Source organism: Panthera onca, chromosome D3 (assembly GCF_046562875.1).
Source record: "Panthera onca isolate mPanOnc1 chromosome D3, mPanOnc1 haplotype 2, whole genome shotgun sequence".
NCBI classification, from domain to species: Eukaryota; Metazoa; Chordata; class Mammalia; order Carnivora; family Felidae; genus Panthera; species Panthera onca.
This window is the reverse complement of record NC_138350.1, coordinates 36,612,693-36,638,983: the sequence shown is the minus strand read 5'-3', so window position 1 is coordinate 36,638,983 and position 26,291 is coordinate 36,612,693. Positions and strand designations below refer to the sequence as shown.

The window sequence follows — 26,291 nt, the reverse complement described above, 5'->3', positions numbered from 1 at the left end:
TTTAAGTCTCTAATACACCATTAAGCCTTTACAGCAATTTTTTAAATTTAATATGTTTTAATTTTATAATTTGAATTTTAGATTTTAGTTTCATTTTTTCTATTTTTCATTTCTTTGCTGGAATTAATTATTCCCTCATGATAATTTTTTCCTTAAAGTCCTTGTCCAACTTCAGAGTCCTCTCAGAGTCACTTTTTATTGATGACCTTTTCTCTTGACAAATTAGTCTATTTTTTTTTGTTTTCCTTTTTATTATATCCTACCTATTGTAACATCATTGAGAATGTAATATTATAACATTGTTGACATCTTTCAGGGACTCTGTATCCCATTATCTTCCTCTAAAGGGAGTTAATTTCATAGCAATTTTCATAGATTGGACTCATCCTCACAACACCATCTTCTCTGCTCTGTGCACTCTCTGTAACCTTGCTCATTTATTTTAGCCCTTTTGGCTGCTGTTTTTCAATAGGATGCTGGAGTCTCACATATGCCTTTTTGGTTTAATGTTTAGTTAAGGATTTGATCAGAGTTTGTGCAGATTTTGGAGCTCTCTCCTGTGTGGCTCCCTCCTAATAGGAATGTGCCCCTCACTTTCCAGCCGTCCTAGTAATAATCCCTTATTGCATCCCCTGACTCTTCAAATAAATAAGACTGTGGTTTTCAGTTGTGTTCTACCCCTGGTGTAATGTAGGGATTGGGAAAGGACTCAGTTGAAAAGTTGTATAAGTACAAATCTCACACAGTACATTTTCTTGTATCAAAATTTAATTATTTTTCAGTTTCTGCCTACACTTGGTTCTTCTCCATTACCCTCAAATAGTTATTTTATGTACTTAGTTCAGAGTTCATAACTGTTATACGCAGAACTGTTATTTCTCTACGAGCTACTCTATTTTACTAGAAAATTTTATTCCCTTTTTGGTATCTTTCTCTAACAAAGTTACTAACTAGGTGGATTTTTAGTACAGAATGGTATGTGTGACAGCTACATTCAGTTTTGAAAGTTGATGTTTTGCGTTCTTCATTTTCTCACTTAGAATAATTAAATATTTCAACTGGGATTTAATTAATTCAACAAATATATGTACCTGCTTCTCACAGGCATTGCAAAATGTTGGTGTTAGAGTTATAAACAAAGGCAGAAATGCCCTGCTCTAATGGAGCTTATAACCTAGTAGATAAAAAATAACTAATGAAATGATATAACTAGATGTCTGTTGGGAGAAAAGTTATCTGAAGAAAAAAGACACACAGCAGGATTAGGATGGGTAACAGTGGGCCCGACTGATTGAGGGATTCAGGAAAAAAAGACTTCATTGAGAAAGAAATATATAAATTGAGATCTAAAAGATTGAATGGACAATTATTAGGAGTCCAAATAGAAGGATTGGCATGTCCAAAGGCCTTGTAACAAAATATATAATGGGGCTTTTTGGGGCTTTTGAGGAACCAAACATAGACAAGTACTTTCAGTGAGGGGAGAATGAAGAGAGTATGGTACACGCTGTGGCCGGAAAGGTCAACAGCTTCATGTCCTGTGGGCCATGTGAAGGATTTTATTTTATTTATTTTGCTTATTTTTTTATTTTTTTAAAGGTAGACTTCACTCCCTGTGCGTAGCCCAGTGCAGGGCTTGAACTCACAACCCTGAGATCAAGACAGGAGCTGAGATTAAGTGTCGGATGCTTAACTGACTGAGCCACCCAGGCGGCCCAAGCGTTTTATTCTTAATCCCAAGAGCAAGGAAGAACTGTGACCTTTCAGGAAAGGGCTTCTATTTGCATTTGGAAAGGTCTGATTTAGTTACAATGTGGATCATGGATTGGAGGGGTGAATCAAGAATGGGAAGAAAAACTGGGAGGCAACTGCCGTAGTTCAGGTGAGAGATGATGGTAGTTTGGGCCAAGGTCAGAGCAGAAGACAAATAAAAGTGGAAATTTTTGAGAAATAATAAGGAATTAATATCAAAAGGACTTGATGATAGGGATGCCTGGGTAGCTCATTTGGTTGAGCATCCAACTTTGGCTCGGGTCAAGGTTTGTGAGTTCAAGCCCCATATTGGGCTCTCTGTGCTCAGAGCAGAACCCACTCTGTTCCCCTCCTCTCTCTGCCCTTCCCCTGCTTGTGCTTTCTGTCTCAAAAATAAATAAATATTTAAAAAAAAAAGGACTTGGTGACATATTGGATTTGATGTGTAAAGGAGGGAGATGTCAACAACATGTCCTAGGTTAGTTACTTTGCTAAATTAGATGGATGGTGGGTTTCACTTACTGAAATGTGGAATACTGAAAGAGGCCTAGAGTTGGGAACGAAGAGTATGTGTTCAGGTTTGAACTTGTTGAGTGTGGTATGCGACTGATAGAGTCAAGTAACTGTTGAGTAGGTAGTTGAATAGATGTAGCTGAAATTCAAAGGAGTATTCTATGTGAAAGTTATACATTTGGTAACTGGAGGAATGAGCACAGGATTGTGATTCCATAATTCAGCAATGTTACAGGAGTAATATTGATTTCGAAGACATTTCTTTCCTGTGGAAAATATATGTTCTGCAGATTCTGTAGTCTGAGTCCAAGGATTTAGATCATCTTCACCCCAGTGTCTGTTAATTCTGACTCCTTCCATCTACTCTTTCATTACTGCTTACAGAGTTGGAGGGGAAAAAATCCAAATTCTAAAACTTTCATATTGAACTATATTTGTAAATTTTGTCTTCAAAATGAAAATCTTATCTGTGGCCTAAGTAAAAGACAATTTCCAAGTCATAACTGACTAATTTAAAATGTTTACTATTTTGGATCGGAGCTGCTAAGTTTATGTTTACCTTTGCATTTTCTGTTAAAGGGATAACTTATAAAGCAAATGAATAAACTTACAGACACACACACACACACACACACACACACACAAAATAACCAAAAAAAAAAAAAAAAAAAAATGCCTCGCTGAGAAGTTCCTGTAAAGTGCATTTAGAAGGCTTTGTTTATGTGATACAATAATGTGAGCGGGATCCAAGCCTCTTAGACTGATGATTTGACAGGCTATTTGCAAATCAATTTGATCTGCTCTTTAAACAAATCTCATTCAGGTAATGCCTGTTTAGCATAGTTCCCGGAAATGTATCTGTAGTGGATTTTCTGTTATATGATGTTGTTATTCTTAATTTTTTTTATTTCTGCACATGTAATTTTCAATATCAGTTAACCCTCATTATGATGAACTTTAAACTTTTTAATTGACTTCTGAAAAAAAGGAAAGATTACTTACCTAATGTTCAGACTATGTAGAAAAGAGAATGAGTATCTATTGAATTCATGCTCTGTTCCAGATTCTTTGCCATCTATCATGAATAAATTGATATAACAATCATCATAGCCACCTAGTACATCTTGTTACCTCCATTTTGCCAACAAAACAGAAGCCTAGAGATATCTAAAAACTTTCCAAAGCTGTTTGCCTAGTAAATGGTGTCATTGGGATTTGAACCAGCATTTGAGTGATTGAAAAACCTTTTCCTACCCCACTAAGCCATTCTTATTCTATTATGGTTTTAGTTTAAGTATTCATATTTTATCATTGTTTGAAATTGGGAGTCCAGATATGGCTTATATTTAACTTTCTGGCAAGGAAAATTACCTTACTAAATATGCCTATTAACCTTACTCTCTCAGAAAATACTTTAAAATTTGACTTACTTAAAAAATATCATACAGATTTTTCATTAATTCCTATAGGCCTTTCCCACAATTACCCTGGAAAAAAGGATGGTGTTTTTTTGTTTTTTTTAATTTTTTTTAACGTTTTTATTTATTTTTGAGACAGAGACAGAGCATGAATGGGGGAGGGGCAGAGAGAGAGGGAGACACAGAATCGGAAGCAGGCTCCAGGCTCTGAGCCATCAGCCCAGAGCCTGACGCGGGGCTCGAACTCACAGACTGTGAGATCGTGACCTGAGCCGAAGTCGGACGCTTAACCGACTGAGCCACCCAGGCGCCCCTGGTGTTTTTTTTTTTTTTAATTGAGGTATAGTCGACATATAACATTAGTTTCAGGTGTACAACATAATGATTCGATATCTGTATACATTGCAGAGTGATCACCACAATAAGTCTTGTTTATATCCATCACCATAGTTACAGAATTTTTTTTCTTACAATGACAATGTTTAAGATCTACTGTCTTAGCAACTTTCAAATATGCAGTACAGTATTATTAACTGTTATTGTCACCATGCTGTACATGACATCCTCATGACTTATTTATTTTATAACTGGGAGTTTGTACCTTTTGCTCCCTTCACTCATTTCACCTACCTCTGTATCTGTGAGCGTGTGTGTGTGTGTGTGTGTGTGTGTGTGTGTGTGTGTGTTTTAAAGATTTCACATAGAAGTGGTATCATATGGTGTTTGTCTTCCTCTGTCTGATTTATTTCACCTAACTTGCCCTCAGGGTCCAAGATTGGTCTTAATATAGTGTTTACTATTTATTCACTGATATGCACAGGCCTATAGATATACATGCCATCTAATTAAATGGAGAATGTTCTGACCTTTCCTTGGTAATGTTATTTGACAGAAGGAGAACTCGAAGCAGAGTGGTTGCAAGATGTGGGTTTATCAACCTTGATCTCGGGTAATGAAGAGGAGGATGGCAAAGCCTTGCTCTCTACACTGACTCGAACCCAAGCAGCTGCAGTGAAAAAGAGATACAATACTTACACTCAAACCATGAGAAAAAAGAACAAGCAATCTGTTAGGGATGTCAGAGACATCTTTGGAGTCAGCGAATCTCCTGTAAGTAATGAACTTGGCTCAAAAGTTTTGCTTTGATTTAGGGGCGATGGGGAGAATGTGAAAAAAATATTAGAAAAAGTTGGCCATTCTCTTTTAGAGAAAACTAAAGCAGACAGAAGAGTGCAAATTTTACAACTTTGAAACTTAAGCGATCATTCCTTCTCCTACAGCAGCCTCCCTCAACACTTTTTTATTCCTTCTTGGTTGAGTTGGAGAATATCTTACTTGGTAATGGAGCAAATCTTTATAGATGGGATACACAGAGCCTTTACTTAAATCTAACACTGAATGGAAATTCTGTGGACAGGCAAAGGACCCCCAGAGAAGTGGGCCCAAAGTATTCTAAGCAAGTTCGGGTAGTTAATTTTAAATGGAGGTTGGAGTGGGAGAGTGGGTAGGGTAGCCTTTATGTTCAAATTAAAATGGTAAAAAGTGAAAGATGCCAACATTAATTAAGTGGGCAAGAGAGGGATTCAAAAAACCATAAGGGAAGCATCACATGTTTTCTGAGAAATGGCTGGTTGAAATTCCAGCTTACCCTTAGCAATTTCATGGCCACAAATTTTACTTTTGATGGTGTTAGTCATGTTCTCCTATTGCTAGGACGGTTTTGCTGCTAGCTCTGCCTTACCACTCATTTATTTATTCACTCATTGCATCACTGAAATCAATAACTGCATTATTGATGCAACAAATACTTACCAGATACATTCTCTGTGCAAGATCCTGTATTAGGCTCTATGCAAATAGGATTCTCAAATTTTGGGGATAATTAGTCTGTAGAAAAAAGAAACTGGATATTCTTCTGCAGTTGCAGAGAGTTGCCTGGGGCAAGTTAGTTAATCACTCTGATTTACATTTCTTATCTGTTTAATTGTAATATCAATAATGACATAAATTAAAACTTCAAGGATATTTGGGTAGGTGGCTTGGTTGAAGGCACCCTCCACTTTGAGTTACTTTAGGTTATCTGTAAGTCCAGTCTTCTCTTATATATATTCATCACACTGGGTAGTTGCCAGGGTAGCTCACATTTCCAGGTTAACCTTTGCATTTGTGTTAATAATGCCCTAGAATAGCAGTGTCCTTAAGAACTTTCTAGTGATGGAAATAAATGATCTAATTCTGTGCTGTCCAATATGGGTAGCTAGAGTGTGTCCAATGTGTAGCTAGTGTAAGGAACTGAAATTTTAATTTTGTTTAATCTTAATTAATTTAAATCTAAATCATCACATATGGCTTGCAGCTAATGTACTGAGCAGTACAGTTCTAGAATCTTCTGTTGTACATAATTATATACCTGAGGCAGTGCATTTTGAGTTCTGTGCTGATCGAACTTTCAATCTAGCTGAAACCCGTACCTTTTTGGAAGTGAGATTTTCTGTAGCTGTAGTTGAATCAAGGTAACACCCACAACTTGAAGCAAGGGCTTCAGCCATGTGAGTCCTGGCCAAGGTGCCTATGAAAGAAAAGGTTTACCCTGCTGGTTTAAATTCCCTGAGTCATTTCACATATATGTCCCAGATCGTCTTCAGAGAATCCTAACAACTTGACCTACATGCTTCCTTTCTTATTTCTATTTCCAACTACTTCAGGCTAAGATTTTTGCTCTTCCCTAGCAAATTGCAAAACAGTTAACTATCTATAGCTTCTCCGAATCCTGCAGGTACTGAAGAAAATGCATTCAGTGTGTCTTTAGGTTTCCAAAAACTTTGGACTCCTAGATGCATAGAAACAGTGGTCTTCCCACAGACCCTAAAGGGAAGTATAAAGTGGGCACTTACACATTGGGGCTTTAAGTACAAAAAGAAACGAAAGATCTGTTACTTCTCCATAACATGCAGGTGCAGGAAACCGGTGTTTAACTCCAGCAAAGGCAGAGAAAGGACCATATTTGTGGTAAATAAAGGGAATGCTCCCCCGGGGCTCTTCCCCCTGCCCACCTTCCTCTTCTCCCTTCCAGTCTTGCTGCTGAAGCCCCAGTTCTGAAGTGAATAGAGAATGGGTGTGCAACAGGGAGAGTGGTTGAAAAGAAATCCATATATTCTAGGGAGTAGAGGTCTTTGTGCTGTCCATAGAAGCGCAGCACCTGGAAGTCAGTGAAAGCCTGGCATTACAAAATTCAGATTGTTCTTCATAAAAAATACATAAATCTAGGGTTTTAAAAAAATATGGTAAGTTTACAGGTCTATCAGGCCTAATAAACATCTTCACAGACTTTCTTCCTAAAAAAAAAAAATCAGCATCTGCTTCTGTAAGTAGACTTGGAAGTTTCTTAGAAAAGTACCTAAACTTTTAAAATTTCCTATCTGAATTTGACAGCATAAATACCAATTCATCCCTCCCTCCTTCTCTTGCCCAAAGTATCTGTCAGCCCTGGTCTGTCTCTCTCAATGTCTCCCCCTCCTTCACTTCCCCTGTCTCTATATGACTCTCTCTGTCTCCCCCCCCCCCCCCACCACATATCCTCTCCTACGCTGTTTCTTTCTTTGTCATCATTTACGTACATTAATAGAAAATCACCTAAAGTTTCCATTTCATTTTCTTAATGAAGATTTAACATCATAAGTTTCATAAGGTAATTTTGCATTAATCTTAGGCATGTGAATCTGACCCCGTGTACTTACCTAGTGAAGATATAAATTCAGTAATTTAAAAGATAGATATGTAGATTACACTCCTCTTTTCTTAATGTATTTTGCACACTGAATCCCATGCTCAGAATAATTTGCCTCCAGAATTTTGGAGCTACTCGTTCATTATCTTCTCTCGTGTACTGTTGGTCTATGGGAAGCACAGTATCTCCACCAATGAGGAATGAGTTCCTTTATATACAAATGTGGAAGTTTTTTGAACTTTATGTTTATTGTTGGAACCTTGCAATTTCACCAGTTTTACCTTTTGAAAACATTCATCCTAGTCACCGCTAAAAGAGCTCTTTCAATATGAGAGCTCACTCATTCTTCAGGTTCTGCATATTGCCTTCTAATATTTAAAACCAGTATTTATTCCCTTCCTTCTGTCACTTATCTCCTTCTGGAACTCCCGTTAGATGATTGTTGCATTGTTTGGATTGAACCTCAGTATCTTTTAAATGTTCTCTTGTTATTCCGGGCTTGGTTTGTGTGTATCTGTGGCTGTCCTTTCCACTTCATTTTTTTATATCCGTAACTTACTGTAATACCATAATACCATCGTATATTCATGGTGGTATCAATACTTCTGCCTTTCATTAATTAAAAAAAAATTAACAGCCATATTGTTAATTTGCTGAGGCATCTCCTTTCCCCTGACTTCCTCTTTATTTTAGTGATCTGTTCTTGTTTCTTGGCTGCAATAGCCCTAAACCTTAAATTCCAAGGTGGTCTTCTTTTCCTTGAATTACTATTTTCTTCAGGGTCATCTGCTTACGTTTGGCATCATTACATCACTATTGTTCAGTTGATTTTGGATATTTGGGTGTTAATTCCTATTAATGCAGGGCTAGGTGGATTGAATGATTGATTGATTGATGAGTATAGGTAATGACTGTATATTTCCTATGCAGTTACGTAGACTTATTTTCTCCCTAAAACTCTCCTAGTGGATAGCAGTCTGGACCTGTGTGAGTGGTGAAATGTGTCAGTCAGCTGTCACACTTCACTTTAAAGACACACAAATATAGTATCAATGCAAAAGTAATGATAATCTTAAAGAATTACTTTTTTCTTTTTTTTTTTTTTTTTTGCTTTTCAGGCAAGCTTAACTTGCCTTTTTATACTCCTGTGTTCTTTCAGAAGGCCCCAATGAAGGGCAATTTAACTTTCTGTCCAGGAGCACTATACCAGGACACCCCTCCCCCCGCCAAAGCAAGTGGTCATGTTGTCAACAAGAGGACACTTGTTGGGTTTTATCCTGGAATCACATTTAGCTGCTGCCCGCTGTTCAGTGTTAGAGGGAGGAAAGCTCTCCTGGCTGCTTTTTTCAGAAAAACATTCTTCGGTCACTTTGGCCATTGGCCTCTGAATTGGGGATGCCTTACTGCTCTCTTTATTCTCAATGTTGATTATGTGTTTTTTTTTCTAGATGAGCGTTTATCTTCTATATGTTTTTCTCTTGTAACTTTTTTCAGGCCAAGGTTTCCCTCTACCCTTATCAAGCCATTTTTGCTTGCTTTTTATCTTCCAGGAACATCCAACAATTTCTGTTCTGCTAATGGAAATGTTTAGTGGTTTCTAGATCTCCTCTTTGAAAAAGGTATCTCTTTTGACACTATGAATGATTTGTAGGGTGAGGAGAAAGCAGTATGTTCATTTTGCTATCTTGACCCTTGAAGAATCTGTGCTGATTCTTCAGTAATATTCCTTCCAAAAAATGTGTTTTTCCTTATTATAAAAATAGTACATAATCTTTACTGGAAACTTAGGAAATATGAACAAGCAAGGTAAAAAATGACTATTTCTATGGGCCCAAATAAAATTTTATGATTTAATTAAATATCCAATAAATAAAGTTTTCAGTGGAATTCTAACAGTAAAGGAATAAAATATTTAACCCCTGTGTTAGTAGAGCTATTATGCACTGAATCACAAATACTAAATCAGCCTCTGGATGTGATAGGATCTGCAGTACTGTTCATCATGAGCAGAATTCTGGGACCCAAATACATTTGTCTCCAATATTTAGAAGATGTGAATCAAACGTTCCTTTCAGTAACATATTTAATTGAGTAAAATAGTCAACCTAATTTATTTCCAATTTCATAATTGATAAACAACTAGTCAGAGGTGGGACTGACATAATTGTGTAAATATAGTCATGCACACTGTTTTTAAAAACTTGATTATATCACCTGTATATACATTTTACTACATGTAACAGAAAACCCAAGAAATCATGAGTTGTACAAATACGGGTGTATTTTTCTCTCTTTAAGAAGAAGGTAAGGTAGGTGTTCCTTTGCAGTAGCATGGATCCATCTTCCTCCTGTCTTTCTATTTTGTCATTCATATGCAACCTTCATCCTTTTGCTTACAAGTTGGCCGGGCTACTTCTAGCACTATATCCATGGTCCTGGAACTTGTACCATCTTACTCTGTCTCCCCGACCTTAGTGTCCTGGAAATCTTACTCTGTAGAATTCCAATTACCTTTCATTGCCCAGAAATGTTTTATGATCATCCTTAGCTTCAAAAGAGCCTAAGAAATTGACCTTTTTTAGTTGGACACAAAAGTCCCTAGAAAAGAAAAAAAAAATCAGGATCCTGTTAAGGAAGGCAGGTGACTGGATTTGGAGTAAACAGCTGACAATATACTCCACAGAGACCAGAGTGTCTGTCATTGTGCCCCGAATGTAGTGGGCTCTCAGTGTTGGCTGATGGATGGCTACATGCGGTGATCAGTGCACAGCAGGCAAATCTATGGATGTCCCCACACGTCTGTGTGAATGGACACAGGTCATGCAGAGCTCATGACTGAATGCACAATGACACTGGGGAGAAGATACCTGAATAAAAATGCACTTTCATTTTTCTCAATAGCCAGATGATTTTTGTTGTATCCCAGCTCCTCTTTTGGAACTGATCCTGGATGAAGAAGTGATATCAGCAATTCCCTGCAGAAATGGTCAACTGGTGAGATAAAGCAAGGGGACTTGAAAGTAAGGAGGTTAGAAAAAGTAATTATTTCAAGGCAGTCGGGAGAACTTGAGCAAAATGCCTACTTGCCTTGTCACAAAGAAGGAAACAAAGACTCTTAAATTCAGGAATGAATAATTAAATAGTTAAATCCACAAATAACTCCGTGGCCTGTCTGCACCTCGAGTAACAAAACCACAGCTGCAGTTCCAGCCCCAGCCAGAAGTCAAAATGTCAGCTAAACTTTGGTTCTTTTTGCTGAACATGTAGTAGAAGACCTTCTGCTACTCTCCATGTATCTGTCAATATTAATTTAGTTCTCTACATATGAAATACTTGACGTTTCAGTTATTTTCTACAGGTAGATATTTTGTTGGGGGACAGCACCGTAGCATCTTCAATGTGTAACAGGAGGTGGGGAAAGTGCACTGTCTAGCACAGGAGGTAAACACCTTTCATTGGAGCCCACCTTGTCTATCTTAGTACAAAGTTTCAAAAAGGGCTAACCTGAGCTCATCATTGCCAATGAAGTGATCTCAGTGGAAGGCCTGCGTGTGTGTGTGTGTGTGTGTGTGTGTGTGTGTGTGTGTGATGAATGCTATGCCATCATCTGTACCATTTGGCCTAAGGCCTAGGTCCTCTTACTGAAGTGAGGTGCCCAGAGTAGGAGACGTAGAAAGACATGGAGTTATTGACATCTGCCTCCACTTGGACTCATGGCAGCAGAAATTTATGGTGAGAGACTCCTCTGGTATGACTCATGTTTCCTTCTCTTTAGCTCTACTTTTTTTTTTCCTTCCTAGTAGAGGAAGAAGGATTCTTTTGCTGTTTTAAGAATGACCCTTGTACCATTTTTGATCTGATGAATAATGATGCTGATGATGATCTTTAGTTTCTGTACAGTTTATTTTCATTTTATACATACTTTATGTAGGACATTCTGTCTGGATCTCGAAAAATTGTCCTAATACAGGCTAGCCCTTTGTTGCTTGCAAATGCTGCTTAAGGGTTTGGATGTGGCCCGATGTTCTGGCTGCTCCTCTGTTGCCTGAGGGTAGGTCAAGTTCTGGAGGAGGAATGTGGTTAGCTGGAGCTGGGAGCAATCCAGTAGATTTTGTCTCTAATTGTTTTTCCCTCCAATTTCATTATATTTCTCATAGAAGTGTTAACTCCATTTAGTCAGAAGTCTTTACTTTTTCTGTTGAGCTGGCAGCAAGTGTCCTCAGGTTTTAGATTGTTCCTGAATTACAGGGAGTCTTACATACCTTACTTCCAACCGGGACACTTGATCTGAGTTGTGATTCCTCTCTGTCTGCCCCTGACTCCTCAGACCACCAGAGGAGGGGCATGTCGAATAGACACTAGTGTTTTCAAATGATGGATTTCTGTGAGGTTTCACCCTAGCTGACTCTGTCTTCTCTTTTAATCGCCTCCTCTTTACCCTGTAGGTAAGGGAGGGATTCCCACCCTAGGGTTATAGGAGTGGCTTGACACCTGACAATGGACAGAGAAGGTCAACAGCAATTTATTATCACATGTTCTCACAGCTTGGGTTAGGAGGACACCAGACACCACACAGAGCTACATGTGGGGTGCACTTGGGAACAGAGTGAATAACCAAGGGTTGTAGCAAGCAGGCCGTGTAGTATCAAGAGAGCACGGCTCCCCTTGGTTCCCATGGGAGGATGTGATTGGCTTGTTTGAATAATTCCACAGGCTGACGGGGAACTGAAAGCCACTACTGAAGGATAAGCAGGAATTGTGTCTGGCCTCCTGGATAAGGAGCATTGTTCTGCTAGGGGACCTTATATAAGGGAGCAGAGTGGGACGGAGGCTTGTAGTTAGACCATTTATGGCCCTTCTGCTTTTACCAGATGTAAGGCAGCACGTAAGAGAGGCTTATTTGAAGTCTTACTTGCCACACTTAACACACCATCCTAACCATGGACTCCCGTGATTGTCTAGGCTTATTTTGTTTCTTTTCCCTTTTTTCACTATTTTTTTTTATTTCAATTCCTGGAAGGTCTTATCACCTTTTAAAGGTGAATCAAGGGGCAACTGTGGTGCCGAACAATCTAAGAAATCTAGCAGTAAGACGGAAGAGGACATTAAAGTTTTATTCCAGGCCCTGCTCTGAACTACTGAGCAGTTTATAGAATGGGAAAGGGAGTACCATTCTTTCTCCCAGGAGGATGGTGAGGGCTAACATAGCAGAATGACTACAGAGAACAGTAAAAATATTAATTTGCATAATCATACATATTACAAAATGTTACAGCTTCTTAGCAGATTGTACCTTTTATCCTTTGAGCGAATCTGGCAAGAAATCTCTCCGGATACTAAATTTTCATACCTAAAAACTTAAATCCTACATTGAGGAGGGCACCTGTTGGAATGGGCACTGGGTGTTATATGGAAACCAATTTGACAATAAGTTATATTCACTATAAAATAAATAAATAAACAAACAAACATTAAAAAAAGAATTAAAAAAATAAAAACTTAAATCCTAAATTGGTGAGTATCAAAGTGCTAGGCCCTAAATTAATTTTTCAGAAATTTTTAAATATTAATGTTTGCTTTTTCATATAGTGCTAACGTTGAGAAATTTGATTTCTCTCTACATCTTATTTTGTATCCTTTCATTTTTGCATTTCTGGAAGCCTTTTGCATTTATCTTTTTTTGATGTTTTGTTTTTATTTTTGAGAGAGAGCATGTACATGTATGCACGCAAGCGGGGGCAGAGAAGAAGGGGGACAGAGGATCTGTGCGGACAGCAGAGAACACTTTGCGGGGCTCAGACTCATGAATCCTGAGATCATGGCCTGTCAACTGATTGAGCCACCCAGGTGCCCCTTAAATTTATCTTTAGTGTTAGAGACCTGAACTGCCATAAGGGTATGAAATCTTTTTTTTTTTTTTTTTTAATCATGATCAGCACTCAGCTTTTTGTTTCTGAAAAACATTACTTTTCTTTCAGTTATGACCATTCTCTTCCCAGAATTTCTTTAATTGTTTCATCACTTCCATTTTCTCTATTCTTCCTTTTATTGCCTCTGTATTAAACTTCTATATTTCTTAAATTGTCTGTTATATTTCCTTGTCTTTTTTTTCTGTTCTGTATGCTAGTAGATTTTGTCTATGTCATTTTGTAAATCCCTGATTCTCCTTTTAGCCATGAGTGGTTATAATTTAGCCTCTATTGATTTTTTCATTCAGTAGTCATACTGCTAATTGACAAGAACTCCTTCTTTTTCACTCACTTCCCTTTATTTTTATAGTTACTCCTGACTTATGGTTGTACTATTTTCTCAAATATTTCTGAAATTAATTCATTTTAAGCCTCTTCCCTTTTCTCAATTCTTTTTCACAGAATGTTTATCACTGTACCTTTTTAGAATGTTTTTTTTTTTTTTTTTCTCCATGAGTGACTTTTTCCTAACATTGATTTTCTCCGGTGCCTGATGGTTCTTAGTGATTGATTTATATTTATTAATGGACTAGATTGACTAATTAATTACTTAGGATATGTCATTGCTGTATGATTTCTCTGCCATGATATAGATATTTTCCCAAAGGACTCTTTATTGAATAAGAAGGGTGATTTCGGGTACTGTGTAAGTGAGTAAGGTATGTGAATGTTGTGTGAATGGAAGTTAGTTTCACTGTATATATGGGTGAGTATGCATGCTCATGTGTGCACGCGTGCGCACACACACACACACACACACACACACACACATATGCAAGCATACACCAAAGGGAGAAGTGGTAAATGATTTCATTTCTTGCTATCCAAGACAAAACTGATGTTTCCCATTATTCTCCCTTCCATGTCTTTCATGGTGGCCCAGAGTAACCTGATACTGAGGTCTGTTTTTTAGTTCTGATCCCGGACTACTACCCATGGCAGGTGGTTCACTGCACCCAGAGTGCTTTTAGCTGCTGCCTGCTGTTCAGTGTAAAGGGAGCTTTTGGGAGGTCTGTCTGGCCTCTCCATTGACAAAACATTTTACGATAAATTATTGCAGCTGTTCCGCTAGGGCCCCATCCTACCCTTTCTAATTTTCACACTGAGGTTACTTGGTTGTCTGTTTGCTTTTTGTAGATTTATCTTTTCCTTGCCAGCAGTGTTGTTTTATGCTATTCTTAGGCTAAAATCTGTGCAATTATGAAATACGTTATTTATGTTTTATTCCCCAGGAATTTCTAACAATTTCTCACCTGTTATTAGTACACCTTGTTGGTTTCCAGTGCCATTTGGAGCTGGTCTTACAATCCCGTTCTCTAATTCTGAGTGATTGGGAGTGGTGTGCCCTCAGTCCTCTGTCCTGACCTGGCTTCTTGTATTGCCTCATTAGCATTGTTTTCACTTCAAAACAGATGTATGTTTTTCTTATGAATATAATGTGTACACTTTGGGGGAAAATTAGAAAATACGGAAAAGCAAGATGAAAAATAACAGTTTCTGAAGTTTCATGTAGAAGTTTATGATTTCACTATTATCCAGTGTGTTTAATTTGGCACAATGTTGCTTCAATCATAGAATAGAATAATTGCATCTTATTTGGGGGAATGCCATTATATCACAAGTGCTGCTAAAAATCTTAGAGCATATGCACAAAGCCTATAATGCCATCGATCACAATTGGAATAGTCTCCAAATATACTTGCTGCATAATGAAAATCAGAGCTTTTACAATATTCAGTGAATGGGAATGAAATGTTTGGTTCAGTCACGTGTGTTTGTGAGACCATCAATCTACTGTATTTCCAGTTTCTTAATTGAAAAAAAAACTGACTACTTTTGCTGATTTATAAGTCATTACAAAAAGTCATAAAGTCTGATTTTAAAGTAGCATAGTTTTATCGGAAGCTGCATGACTTAGACAATTAGAGATGTATTGTCCTTATAAAATAAGAAGTCTGAGGCTGGTGTGGCTGGTATCCCTAGCCTGGATCTACCGACTTTTTCATCTTTCCACTCTGCTCCACGTAGCATGTGGGCTTATATTTAATGCTTATAGGCTTATATTTAATGCCTGGGCATCACAGGCATCATGTCCATGTTCTGGAAGAAGCATCAGCCAGCAGATTCTATCCACTTAAACAAGAAAATACTAGCCTTCCTGGATGCTCTACCAAGTAGGATTTTACTTGTATCTCATTGGTCATAACCATCACATGATCACACTTTAGTCTTTTTAGTTTAGATGTAGCATCTTGGAATAGATCATGATATTCGTAAGTTAAGAAGGAAATAAAAGTGGATTTTGGCAGGTAATTAACAGTGTCTGCTCTTGAGACCAACTTCTGCTATAGTACACAGTATTTATGAGGATCAGTATAATTGTGGATGAATTGGCAAATGCCCTTGACATTGCACAGGTCAGTCATTAACTCTGTATATCACCACATGGCTGTCCATTTATAGAGTTTGTGTAATGAATAATTGAATAAACAGTCATGTTGGGACAGATATGCCTGAATAAAAATGGCTTTCATTTCTCTCATTAGCCAGGTGATACCTGTGACAATCATACTGCTCAGTTGGATGGTCCCCAGGAGGAAAAAGAGCTGCCAGGAGTTATGAAAACAAGTGATTCCTTGGTAAGTTATAGCAGGAAAGTTGGGAGTAGGGATGAATGAAGAGGCCATTTTTTTTTCCCCAAGACAATCAGGCAAAACTTCAAAACAGTGCACCGTAATTAAGATGACTGGACAGCCACAGCTGTCAACATACCTATCTACCTTTAATCAATTTATAGGAAAACATTCAGCAGTAAACAAACCCAAGTTTAATAGTTAAGCTCACAAATAATTGCATGCTCTATAAAAACAGATAAATACCCAGAAAACCAATGACGGTAGGCCGTTTCTGGGGCAGATTTAGTTTCTTTGTTTTTTCTTTTATTTAAAGAAATTCTCATAAGTGCTAGTTCCATCGAGTCATAGGTCCATCTGTTGGAGGAGAAGCAGGTGTCCTCAGGTTTTCTATTGTTTTCCCAGTGCAGGGTGAATACCAGGCACCTTTCTTCTGACTATACATGTAACCCCAGGTATCCAGTGCCTTTTTCCCTTCTCCCTCTCCCTACTTTTACCCATCCCCACTTCTTCTCCCAGCTGACCCAGAGGAGGGAAAAGTCAGGCAAGCCTCACAAGAAGGGTCAAGCTTATATCCATTTACAACCAGGAAAGTTTACTTTATTCACGGTTCAGCCCAGAGCCTTTTCTCACATGTTTCTATGTACACTCCTTCAAGCAGTCTTTTCTCTCCTTTGGTGGAGGTTGTGTAGTGTTTTCTTTCTTGTTTTTCCATGCTCATGTTCCCTGTCCTGGCTTCCTCCCAGATTAGCAAAAGGCAGAATGGGGAATCCCAATAGGTTCCCTCCTCCCTGCTGAGATGGTGCAGGGGAGTCTTTGTTTGAATGTGCATGTATTGAGCCCACCTGTGGTTACTCACACCTTTGGTTGTCCTCTCTCCTAATTTGGACATGATGGTAGTTGTCTTTTTCAAAATGTTCTCCATTTGCTTTCTTCATTAGTGCAGTTTTGATGGAGAGGGAGTTGGACTGTAGAAAGGAATTTGTGTTATTTCTGGAACATCTCTGTCCAATCACCCCTCATATGAATGTTGCTGGGAATCTTTTTTCCTATTTTTTAGTTATGTTTTGTTCACTCTATTAGGTTTTAGGAAAGAGAGTTTGGATCATCTGACTTAACTTTCCCATTTAATCCCAGAATATAACCCCAGTTATTTACAGAAATAACACAAGATTTCTTTTGATATTAAAAATTATCCCCAGTCTGCTCCCTGCTGGTATTTGACCTTTGATTCCCTTAACTTAACTACACAAATCCTTTACTTTTGAAAACAAATCAACTTTCTCTTTCAAGAACATACCCTGAGCTTTCCATTGGTAAAGGTTTGTTTGGTCTTTTCTCACCTTTTAACATGGGAAAAAGATTTGAACAGATGCTTCACCAAAGAAAATATGGGGATGGCAAATTAACCTCAGGAAAGGTGCTCAGTATCACTGGTGATTATGGAAATGCAAATACAGCCACAGGGAGGTGTCTCTACATAACCTGCCTAATGCAAGACTGACCCTCTCATCTGCTGCTAAGGGTGCAGAGCAGTTGACACTGCTGCCCTGCTGGTGGTAGTGTAAGATGGTCCATCCACTTTGGAAAATAATTTGGCAACTTCTTTTTTTTTTTAAATATAAAAAAAACTTATTTTGATGTTTATTCATTTTTGAGAGAGAGAGAGAGAGACCGCGCGCGCGCACACACACACACACACACACGCGCGAGCACGAGCGGGGGAGGGGCAGAGAGAGAGAGGGAGGCACAGAATCCGAAGTAGGCTCCAGGCTCTGAGCTGTCAGTACAGAGCCCCACGCGGGGCTCAAACCCATGAACTGGGAGATCATGACCTGAGCTGAAGTCAGAAGCTTAACTGACTGAGCCTCCAGGCACCCCTGGCAACCTTCAACTGTTAACGCATATACCTACTTCAAACCCAGCCATTTTACTCATACATAATATATATTACCACGAAGACTTACTTACAAATGTTTCTCACGTAATAGATCCAAACAGGGAACGACCATTTTTACCTACAGGTGGATGAACAAATTCTCGTATATCCATACAATGGAATATTACTCAGCAATAAAAAGCAATGAACTATTAATATGTACAACATGGATGGATCTAGAATAATTATGCCATGTGAAAAAAGCCAGACCAAAAAGATTCAACTTCTGTAAATCATGGAAAATGCAAACTAACCTATAGTGAGGGAAAGGAGATTGTGATTGCCTGGAGACCTGGGGATGGGTGAGGAAAGGAGGGAAGGAAGGTTTGACAGGGGTATAAGAAAGTTTTTGGTGTGCTCCTTTTGTTCACTGTATTGATTATGGTGATGGTTTCACTGGTCTAAATATTTCTCAAAACGACATCAAAATGCATGCTTTTACTCTTTAAATATTGGCAGTTAATTGTAGGTTATACCTAAATAAACCTTTAAAACAGAGTTCATATATTATGATTTCATTAATATTCAAAGTGTTTATTTTGCAACAAGCTACATTAAGTAAAGAAATAGTCTTTTTATGTATTATATGTGGTGGACCCTTGACTCTGAACTGCAAATGCCCCTGAATTTGGGCATTGACAAAAGTCTTACAACTCAGTCTTCCATCAACAAACCTACTCTACAAACCACTCCTTATATAGATAAAATGTGCAGTCCACATAAATGAATTAGTCATTTGGGGTGTTAGTCTAGTTGAAAAGCAAAGCAGTTCATCTAGTATATTTCCAATGTCTTAAGTGATTGAAATCAAATGGCTACACTTGGTATTGATTCATAATTTACTGCAAAATACAATCATCATACCATCTGTTTAAAAAATGTCAGTTACATCTGTGTTTGCTTCATGGAAAAGAAAATCTAAAGAACTTTGATTTAAACAAGTGGGAGTTTGTTTTAGTCACAAAACAAGGAACCAATGGTGGGTAGGCCAAGGTTGGTACCACTGTGTACAACGCAATGCCAGCGTTAGCATGAACTTTTAACTTTTTCCTTTTATGCTGCCACTGTAGCGTATGGATTTAATCCAGCAGACTCTGAATACCATGTTGATGTTCCTGATAGGAATATGTGTAAAATGAGTGACCCTTATTAACAGAAGACCTTAGCTGTCAGGGAAAACCTTTATGGCAGAATTCCTCTTATTGCTCATTCAATGTTGCACTCTTATATTATTGTTTTTCTTTTCTTTTCTTATTTTGGTTACCTGAATCTCATTCCTTTATGTATAAGTGGTTTCGTTTGTTTGTTCACCGTGCAAATTTTTTCAACTTTGGCATTTTTAATTGATTTTGAATTTGCTGCTGGAGTTCTGAACCGTCATGAGGATCTGCCCTTGACTGCATTCATTTTGGCCATTGCTCCGCAAGTTCCTTCTATCCAAGGACTTTTTTTTTCCCTCCAGTTTCTGCACACTGTCTTCTGTTATGTTTTACATTATTTTCTCCCCATTTTCCGTGTTTCCAGCCTTCTAGAACACACGTTAGATGGTTGTCTCTTTGCTTGAATTCAGTACCTCCGAAATTTCCTCTCCTGTTAGCCTGTTTGCTTGGATTTCTTCATCTTTATGTTGCAGATTAATAGTTTTTTCTTGGTCATGATGGTATTATTATAGCTTCTCTCACTCTTTTTCTGAATTTCAGTAAACATATTCTTCTTTTTTCCCATTATTGTAGCAGTGGGCTCTTGGTTCAGAGTAGCCATAGCCCCTTAAATCACTCTGAAGAGAAGAATTACATTTGTTTTTTTTAATATATTTTTTAATGTTTGTTTATTTTTGAGAGAGAGAGAAAGCATGCTCATGCAAGAGCGAGTGAGTGGGGGAAGGGCAGAGAGTGAGGGAGACACAGAATCTGAAGCAGGCTCTAGGCTCTGAGCTGTCAGCACAGAGCCTGATGCAGGGCTTGAACCCGCAAGCCGTGAGATCATGACCTGAGCTGAAGTCAGACGCTTAACCAACTGAGCCACCCAGGTACTGCAAAGAATTACATTTTTTTAAGGAATCAAAATATTTTTGTTTTTTTACTGAAGTAGATTTACAAACAATACATACATGTGTTTTAGGTGTATAATTCAATTGGTTGTAACATATGTTTTTACCCACATAACCACAAGTTAGTCAAAACAGAGAAAATTTCCATCACCCCAGAAATCTCTTAGGGGCCCTTTCCCTTATCCTCCTGCCCCTCCTGCCCCTCCTCCAGGCAAGCCCTGCGCTGATTTCTAACCCTTAGGTTGGTTTTAACTTCCATATAAGTAGAATTATAAATACAATGTACTCTTGTATCTGTCTTGTTTTCACTCAAAATAATTTTTAGATTCATCCATTTGATGCATATGTTGGAAGTTGGTCCTTTTATTACTACCAATAATCCATTGCACAAATATACTATTGGTATATCTGTTCACCTGTTGATAGACATTTGGATTGTTTCCAGTTTTGAGCAATTATGCATGTTACCACAATGAACATTCATATCATATAAAGGATGTGTATTCTCATCATTTCTCTTGGGTAAAGATGCAACATAATTTAGATTTTTGGCAGACAACCTACCCACAGGCCATCACCCATAGCTCATAGACTCAGAAAGAAATAATAGGTAAATCAAAAATAACTAAATTCTTTTTTTTTTTTAATTTGAGGGAGAGAGAGAGAGAGAGACAGAGCATGAGCAGGGGAGGAGCAGAGAGAGGGACACACAGAATTTGAAGCAGTCTCAAGGCTCTGAACTGTCAACACAGAATCCGACGTGGGGCTTGAACTCGTAAACTGCAGGATCATGACCTGAGCCAAAGTTGGCCGCTTAACCAACTGAGTCACCCAGGCGCCCCTAACTAAATTCTGTCTTTTAAAAAAAGCGTCTATAGGGAGAAGCAACAGCAAAAACTAATTTTTTGTGTGTGTCTCCCAAGTGGAGGATGTCGTCAGCTAAAGCTTGGTCCTTGGGGGTAAGCACATACAGAAAAACAACAGACTACCATGTAAAAAAATTTTTTTCAGTATTTTCACTATCAACTAAGATATAAATATTTAGGTTTTTTTTTCCAGTTATTTTTCAAATATAAACCTCTTAAGTGGAGAAATGCCAGCTTTTAGAATGTGTAATAATAAGTGACGCAAACAGTGAAGTGTCCGAGTGTGAGAACCATCTGATCAGGGAAGTGCATATCTCCCATTAGGTGGCAGCAAGCGTTTTAGGTTTTAGGTTTTGCGTCCACTGCAGAGAGAGCTTTGTACCAAGACTATGGATCCAGGTTGTTTTTTCCCATCCAGCTCCCTAGTCCCTCCCTCATACCACTGTCCTTGAGAATCCTGTCACAGCAAGAGGGTGAGGTGATCCACCCGAGACTCCATCCAAGGAGGCATAGGGTGGAAAGTGTTCCACAAGGCAGAAGGTACGAGCACACTCTCAGGTGGAACTACAAGCCCTGTGGGCTCTCAAAATCCTCTGCAGAATCATAGCACAGGACTTTATTAATTTTTAATCAATTAGGAAATTGCTGTATGTTTCCTTTGCACTTGAGTGGATCAATTTTTCTGAAGGCCAAAATTTTGATTGTGTGTTCTTGTGAGCGAGTGGAGTGTCCTTAGCTTTAAGGTGCATAGAGGAGGCAGGTAGGTTGGTAAACGTTGTCCCCAGATGCGAAGGATGCCAAGGATGAAGGATGAAGGACCTAAGTCATTACTTACAGGCAAAGCTGACTTCATTTCAGTCTCCCCTCCATGACTTTGGTTGTGGCCTCCTGATTTCCTTCTCTCTCAGACCCTTACACTCACAATAGGAACCCACCGCCCAAGGTAGTTAGTTCATTTTATTTGGACTATATTTTGGGAGGGCTTCCTCGGTTATATTTAGGGGCTGTCTACATATTTTAGGAGCTGATCTGCTTGGCTCCTATTTTGCAAACATTTTTTAACTATGTACCTGGGACTCTTTCCTAGTCTTTGTACAGTTCTGTGTTGTTTGTTTTTCTTCTCCCTGTCTGGAAATTTCCTTTCATGCTGCTCAGGGGTAAAGATTTTTATTTTACCAAACTAATTCTATTTTCTTTTCATCTACAAATTTCTATGAGTTGGTCTGCTGTAGAATTCTGTACTGGTTCCCAGTGCTATTAAAAATGTCGTCCTTTAAAAAAAATGTCTTCCTTTAAAAAAATTATATGTTTTCTGCCATTTCAGTGATTGAGGTTAGGAAGGGTAGATAATTGTCAGTTCACCATCTTGACTTAAATTTCTTATACTAGTTCTTGTGTTTTATTTGTCCCTTAAAAAAAAAAAAAAAGTCCTTTGCTCACCTTGTAAAGTAATGCCTGTCCTCTATAAGAAATTTAGAGGGGCGGGGCACCTGGGTGGCTCAGTCGGTTGAGCATCCAACTTCAAGCTCAGGTCATGATCTCGTGGTTCATGGGTTCGAGCCCCACATCGGGCTGTGTGCTGACAGCTTGGAGCCTGGAGCCTGCTTCGGATTCTATGTCTCCCTCTCTGTCTCTGCTCCTCCTCCACTCGTCCTCTGTCTCTCTCTCTCTCTCAAAAATAAGTAAACATTAAAAAAATTAAAAAAAAAAAAAAGAAATTTAGAGGGGCACCTGGGTGGCTCAGTCGGTTAAACATCCGACTTCGGCTCAGGTCATGATCCCTCGGTTTGTGAGTTCGAGCCCTGCATTGGGTCCTGTGCTGACAGCTCAGAGCCTGGAGCCTGCTTCGGATTCTGTGTCTCCCCGTTTCTCAGCCCCTCCCATTCTCAAGCTCTCTCTCTCTGTCTCTCAATAATAAATAAGCGTTAAAAAATTACAAAAAAAAAGAAATTTAGAAAATGTGGTCAAGCAAGGTGAGCAACAGTTTTTTAAAAGACAGAATACTGTATGTATTCATAAGTATCAAAAGCAGCGTACTTTGCAGTAAGGTTCCTTCAGTAAAGAAAAGAATATTTATGTCTTAAATTTTAGTGAAGCCATTGTCTGCTAAAGCAAAAATCTATTTCCAGCTTTATAAACATAACGTGGTGCTGTTGCTGCTGAATTCTCGTCACTGCTGAAGATAATCATAGGGTGTGTTTAAAAAGTAAGATTAGACAGGTTTGTGTTCGGCCATGTGTAATGGAAGCATTGGAGTTATTTTGCTTCACATGGAGATTTGGAGGTCCAAGTCTGACAGGGCATTCACCTGATACCTTTGCACAAACCCAGGTGGGTTTGATCTTCTGCCCCTGCCATCCTTTGCCGTGGCCATCATGCTTATTCGAGCAAGATACCCGGCAACTGTAGGCTGTCATCTGCGGTGCTGTCATGAGTGTACAGGAGCTGACCAGATTCTTTTTTGGTCAGGAAAGCCTCAGCCATTCCGGGAGCTCTCTTGGTAAAATTACACTTGCATCTCGTGGACCACACTTGTCACGTGATCACTCTTAGCCGCAAAGAATCCTGGAAATGAAGTTCTTTGGTTTAACTCCCTGGAACCACACCAAGACATTGTTAAAGCAAAGGGAGTTTGTGGCGGGCAACGGCAGTGTCTGCTACAGGGGCCAGCGTCTGTCCAGTGTCTGTCAGAGGGCCTGGCTTTTAGGCACTCACGGTAATGTTCCCTGAAGGGCTGCCCAGGCAGTCATGACTTTGTATGTTGTCACACACATCTAAATACATACACATAGTGCAGTACACAAACACATTAGAAGTGTCTGCCTGAATAAGAATGGTACTTTCGTTTCTCCGTCTAGCCAGATGATGCTTCTCTCAACAGTACCGCCCTGTCAGATGGGTCCCCAGATGAAGAAGGGAGTTTTACAGTTCCCAGGAGTGGCTCTGTGGTAAGTCGTCACATGCCAAGACAATTGCACATCAGGGCAAAACTGTAAGTTCAAGGCGAGAAGAAGCAATTTCCTCAAAACAGATAAGAAAAACTTGAACTGAGATTGCAAAGAAACCACAGCTGCCAGTAGACCCACCAGTGTTTGAACAGTTAGGAAGTAGGAGACTCAAAACTGAGGAACAACTAGATCTTAGTTTAAAAGAGGGCTCCATAAACTAATACCTCTATGGTCAGAAAACAAAGGATGTTCTCTACGTGTATCAAGCACGGAGGAATTTACCTTTGGTCCTCTGGGCTGAGTTCACACCAGTGATCCAGCCTAACTCTGCCATTTGACCCAAAGGTCCTCTTACCTGCAGGATAAATTAAAAAGCCCTCATCCTGATATTGAAGGCACTGTGGCCTACATTTCCAGCCTTAGATCACACCAATTCAGACAGATTCTGTACTTTTCTTTCTCAGAAAGTCTCATCATTCCCCCTCCCCAGAACCACTGGGGATCCCCGCCTGGGGTCTCTCTGTAGCTGCTCTGGCAGGGAGGTTACAATGGACCAGAAGAAGTGAGAGACCCTGGTAAATGAGATAGCAGTTCTTTGATGACAGGATGACTGGAAGGCAAGAGCCCATTAGTCAGGCAAATGGAGAGGGCGCATTTACAAGTCCCTCTGGGCAGTAGTTTCTCATCTGGTATCCACTTTGAGAGAAAGGATAGTTGATGTTCACATGCATAACACATTAGATCCCCACTGTTCAGAGAGACAAAGCTGTTAGCCCCAGGTGAAGGAGCTTTTCTGTTGTGTTTTCAGAGTTTTGGTTTTGAAATTGCTTTGCTACAGTGATCTATAAAAAGCATAAAAGAATGCGAGTGTCTTTGTCGATGGGTAACTTATAAATAGCATTACAGATTATGGCACAGATAGGTTAGGGGTTACCCACAGTGTCTGACCTACTGGCTTTAAATTCAGCTGCTACTTTCCTATTTAAGACTGCACTGGAATGCAAATGAGTGAGGATGTCTCTGTTTTAGAGATAATCTCCAGTACTGATGGCTGAAAACAGAGTAAGTCATTCACAAACTCCGACAACTACTAAAATGAGGAGTTACCTACAATAGACCTTTCAGAGTTGTGCTGTGCCCCTGTGACTGGGGACTCCTGCCTAAAGCTTTGCATAGGATCCTATATATTCTCTTAGCTGGTGATGCTACCATGTGCCCAGGGTACCGTCCCTAAGCGTTAGCGTCAACTCTACCTACATGCTTCCCTCTACATGCTCATCTCTGAGACCTGTGGATTTTGCCTTACAAAGAATATTTCTAGGGGTGCGTGGGTGGCTCAGTCAGTTAAACGTCAGACTTCAGCTCAGGTCATGATCTCACGGTTCATGAGTTCGAGCCCCGCATAGGGCTCTGTGCTGACAGCTCAGAGCCTGGAGCCTGCTTCGGATTCTGTGTCTCCCTCTCTCTCTGCCCCTCCCCTACTTGTGCTCTGTCTCTCTCAAAAATAAATAAAAATTAAAAAAAAAAAGAATATTTCTACATTCTGGAATATTCTGCATTCCAGAATATTCTACATTCTAGAATATTTCTACTCCCCTATTTTCCTGTAACTACTTACTTAGTACAGAAGCTCATCATCTTACTGTATTACTGAGATAGCCTTCTAAGTGATCTGTCCCTGACTTTAGCTTATACCCCTCAAATTCATCCTTCCCACAGCTGAAAGTCATTGATCTATAAAAATGCAAGGCATTGAGGAGGGCACTTGTTGGGATGAGCACTGGGTGTTGTACGTAAGTGATGAATCATGGGAATCTACCCCCAAAACCAAGAGCACACTATATACACCGTATGTTAGCCAACTTGACAATAAATTATATTAAAAAATAAATAAATAAAAAGTAAAATAATGAATGAATGGATAGATAGATAGATAGATAGATAGATACAAATAAGTGTGAGCCTTGTTTAACACCTACTGAGGTTCCCCCACGTCTTCTAGTTAACATAAACACTCCTGACCCACCTTACTCGTCTCTCTCTCTAGCTGACTTTACTGCCCCAGTCATTTTATAAAAGCCAACACAGGACTGCATGTGGTTCCATGCACACACCAAGTAGCACTTGAAGCAGAATGGTTACATAATTGAGTTGCTGAGGGGGAGGATTTTGGGTAGGCCTTATTTTCTAGGTTTTCATTAATCTATTCATTCATTCACCAAATCCTTGTTAGGCACATATTGTCTGCAAATAGGATGCTTGAAAGCTTGAGAGTATAAGAGAAAGACAGTGGTCTTGTGTAGCAGTTATAGATAGTGTTTCCTGGAGTAAGTTAATCATTCAGATTTTCTAAAAGGAAAGAAAAAAAAAACTAAATCTTTTTTTTTCTGAAAACTGATTGAATGCTAATTATGATATAAATAAAAGTGTCAGCAGTATTGAGACTCAAAAAAATCTGATTTGTATCAGTCTCCAG

The 26,291-nt window shown here is 39.0% G+C and overlaps 1 protein-coding gene across 7 annotated transcripts in view; it reads left to right on the top strand.

Moving 5' to 3' along the window:
• The window catches only part of ARHGAP28 (Rho GTPase activating protein 28), a 189,288-nt gene that overhangs the window by 107,418 nt on the left and 55,579 nt on the right, over positions 1-26,291 (top strand). For 5 of the 7 annotated variants that reach the window (XM_078435408.2, XM_078435411.2, XM_078435412.2 and 2 more), the window contains 3 exons: positions 4,576-4,793; positions 15,926-16,018; positions 23,726-23,815. In XM_078435408.2, coding sequence (XP_078291534.1) covers positions 4,576-4,793; positions 15,926-16,018; positions 23,726-23,815 — 401 coding nt within the window. The remainder of the gene's footprint in view (positions 1-4,575; positions 4,794-15,925; positions 16,019-23,725; positions 23,816-26,291) is intronic. The other 2 variants (XM_078435409.2, XM_078435410.2) reach the window with 2 other exon arrangements.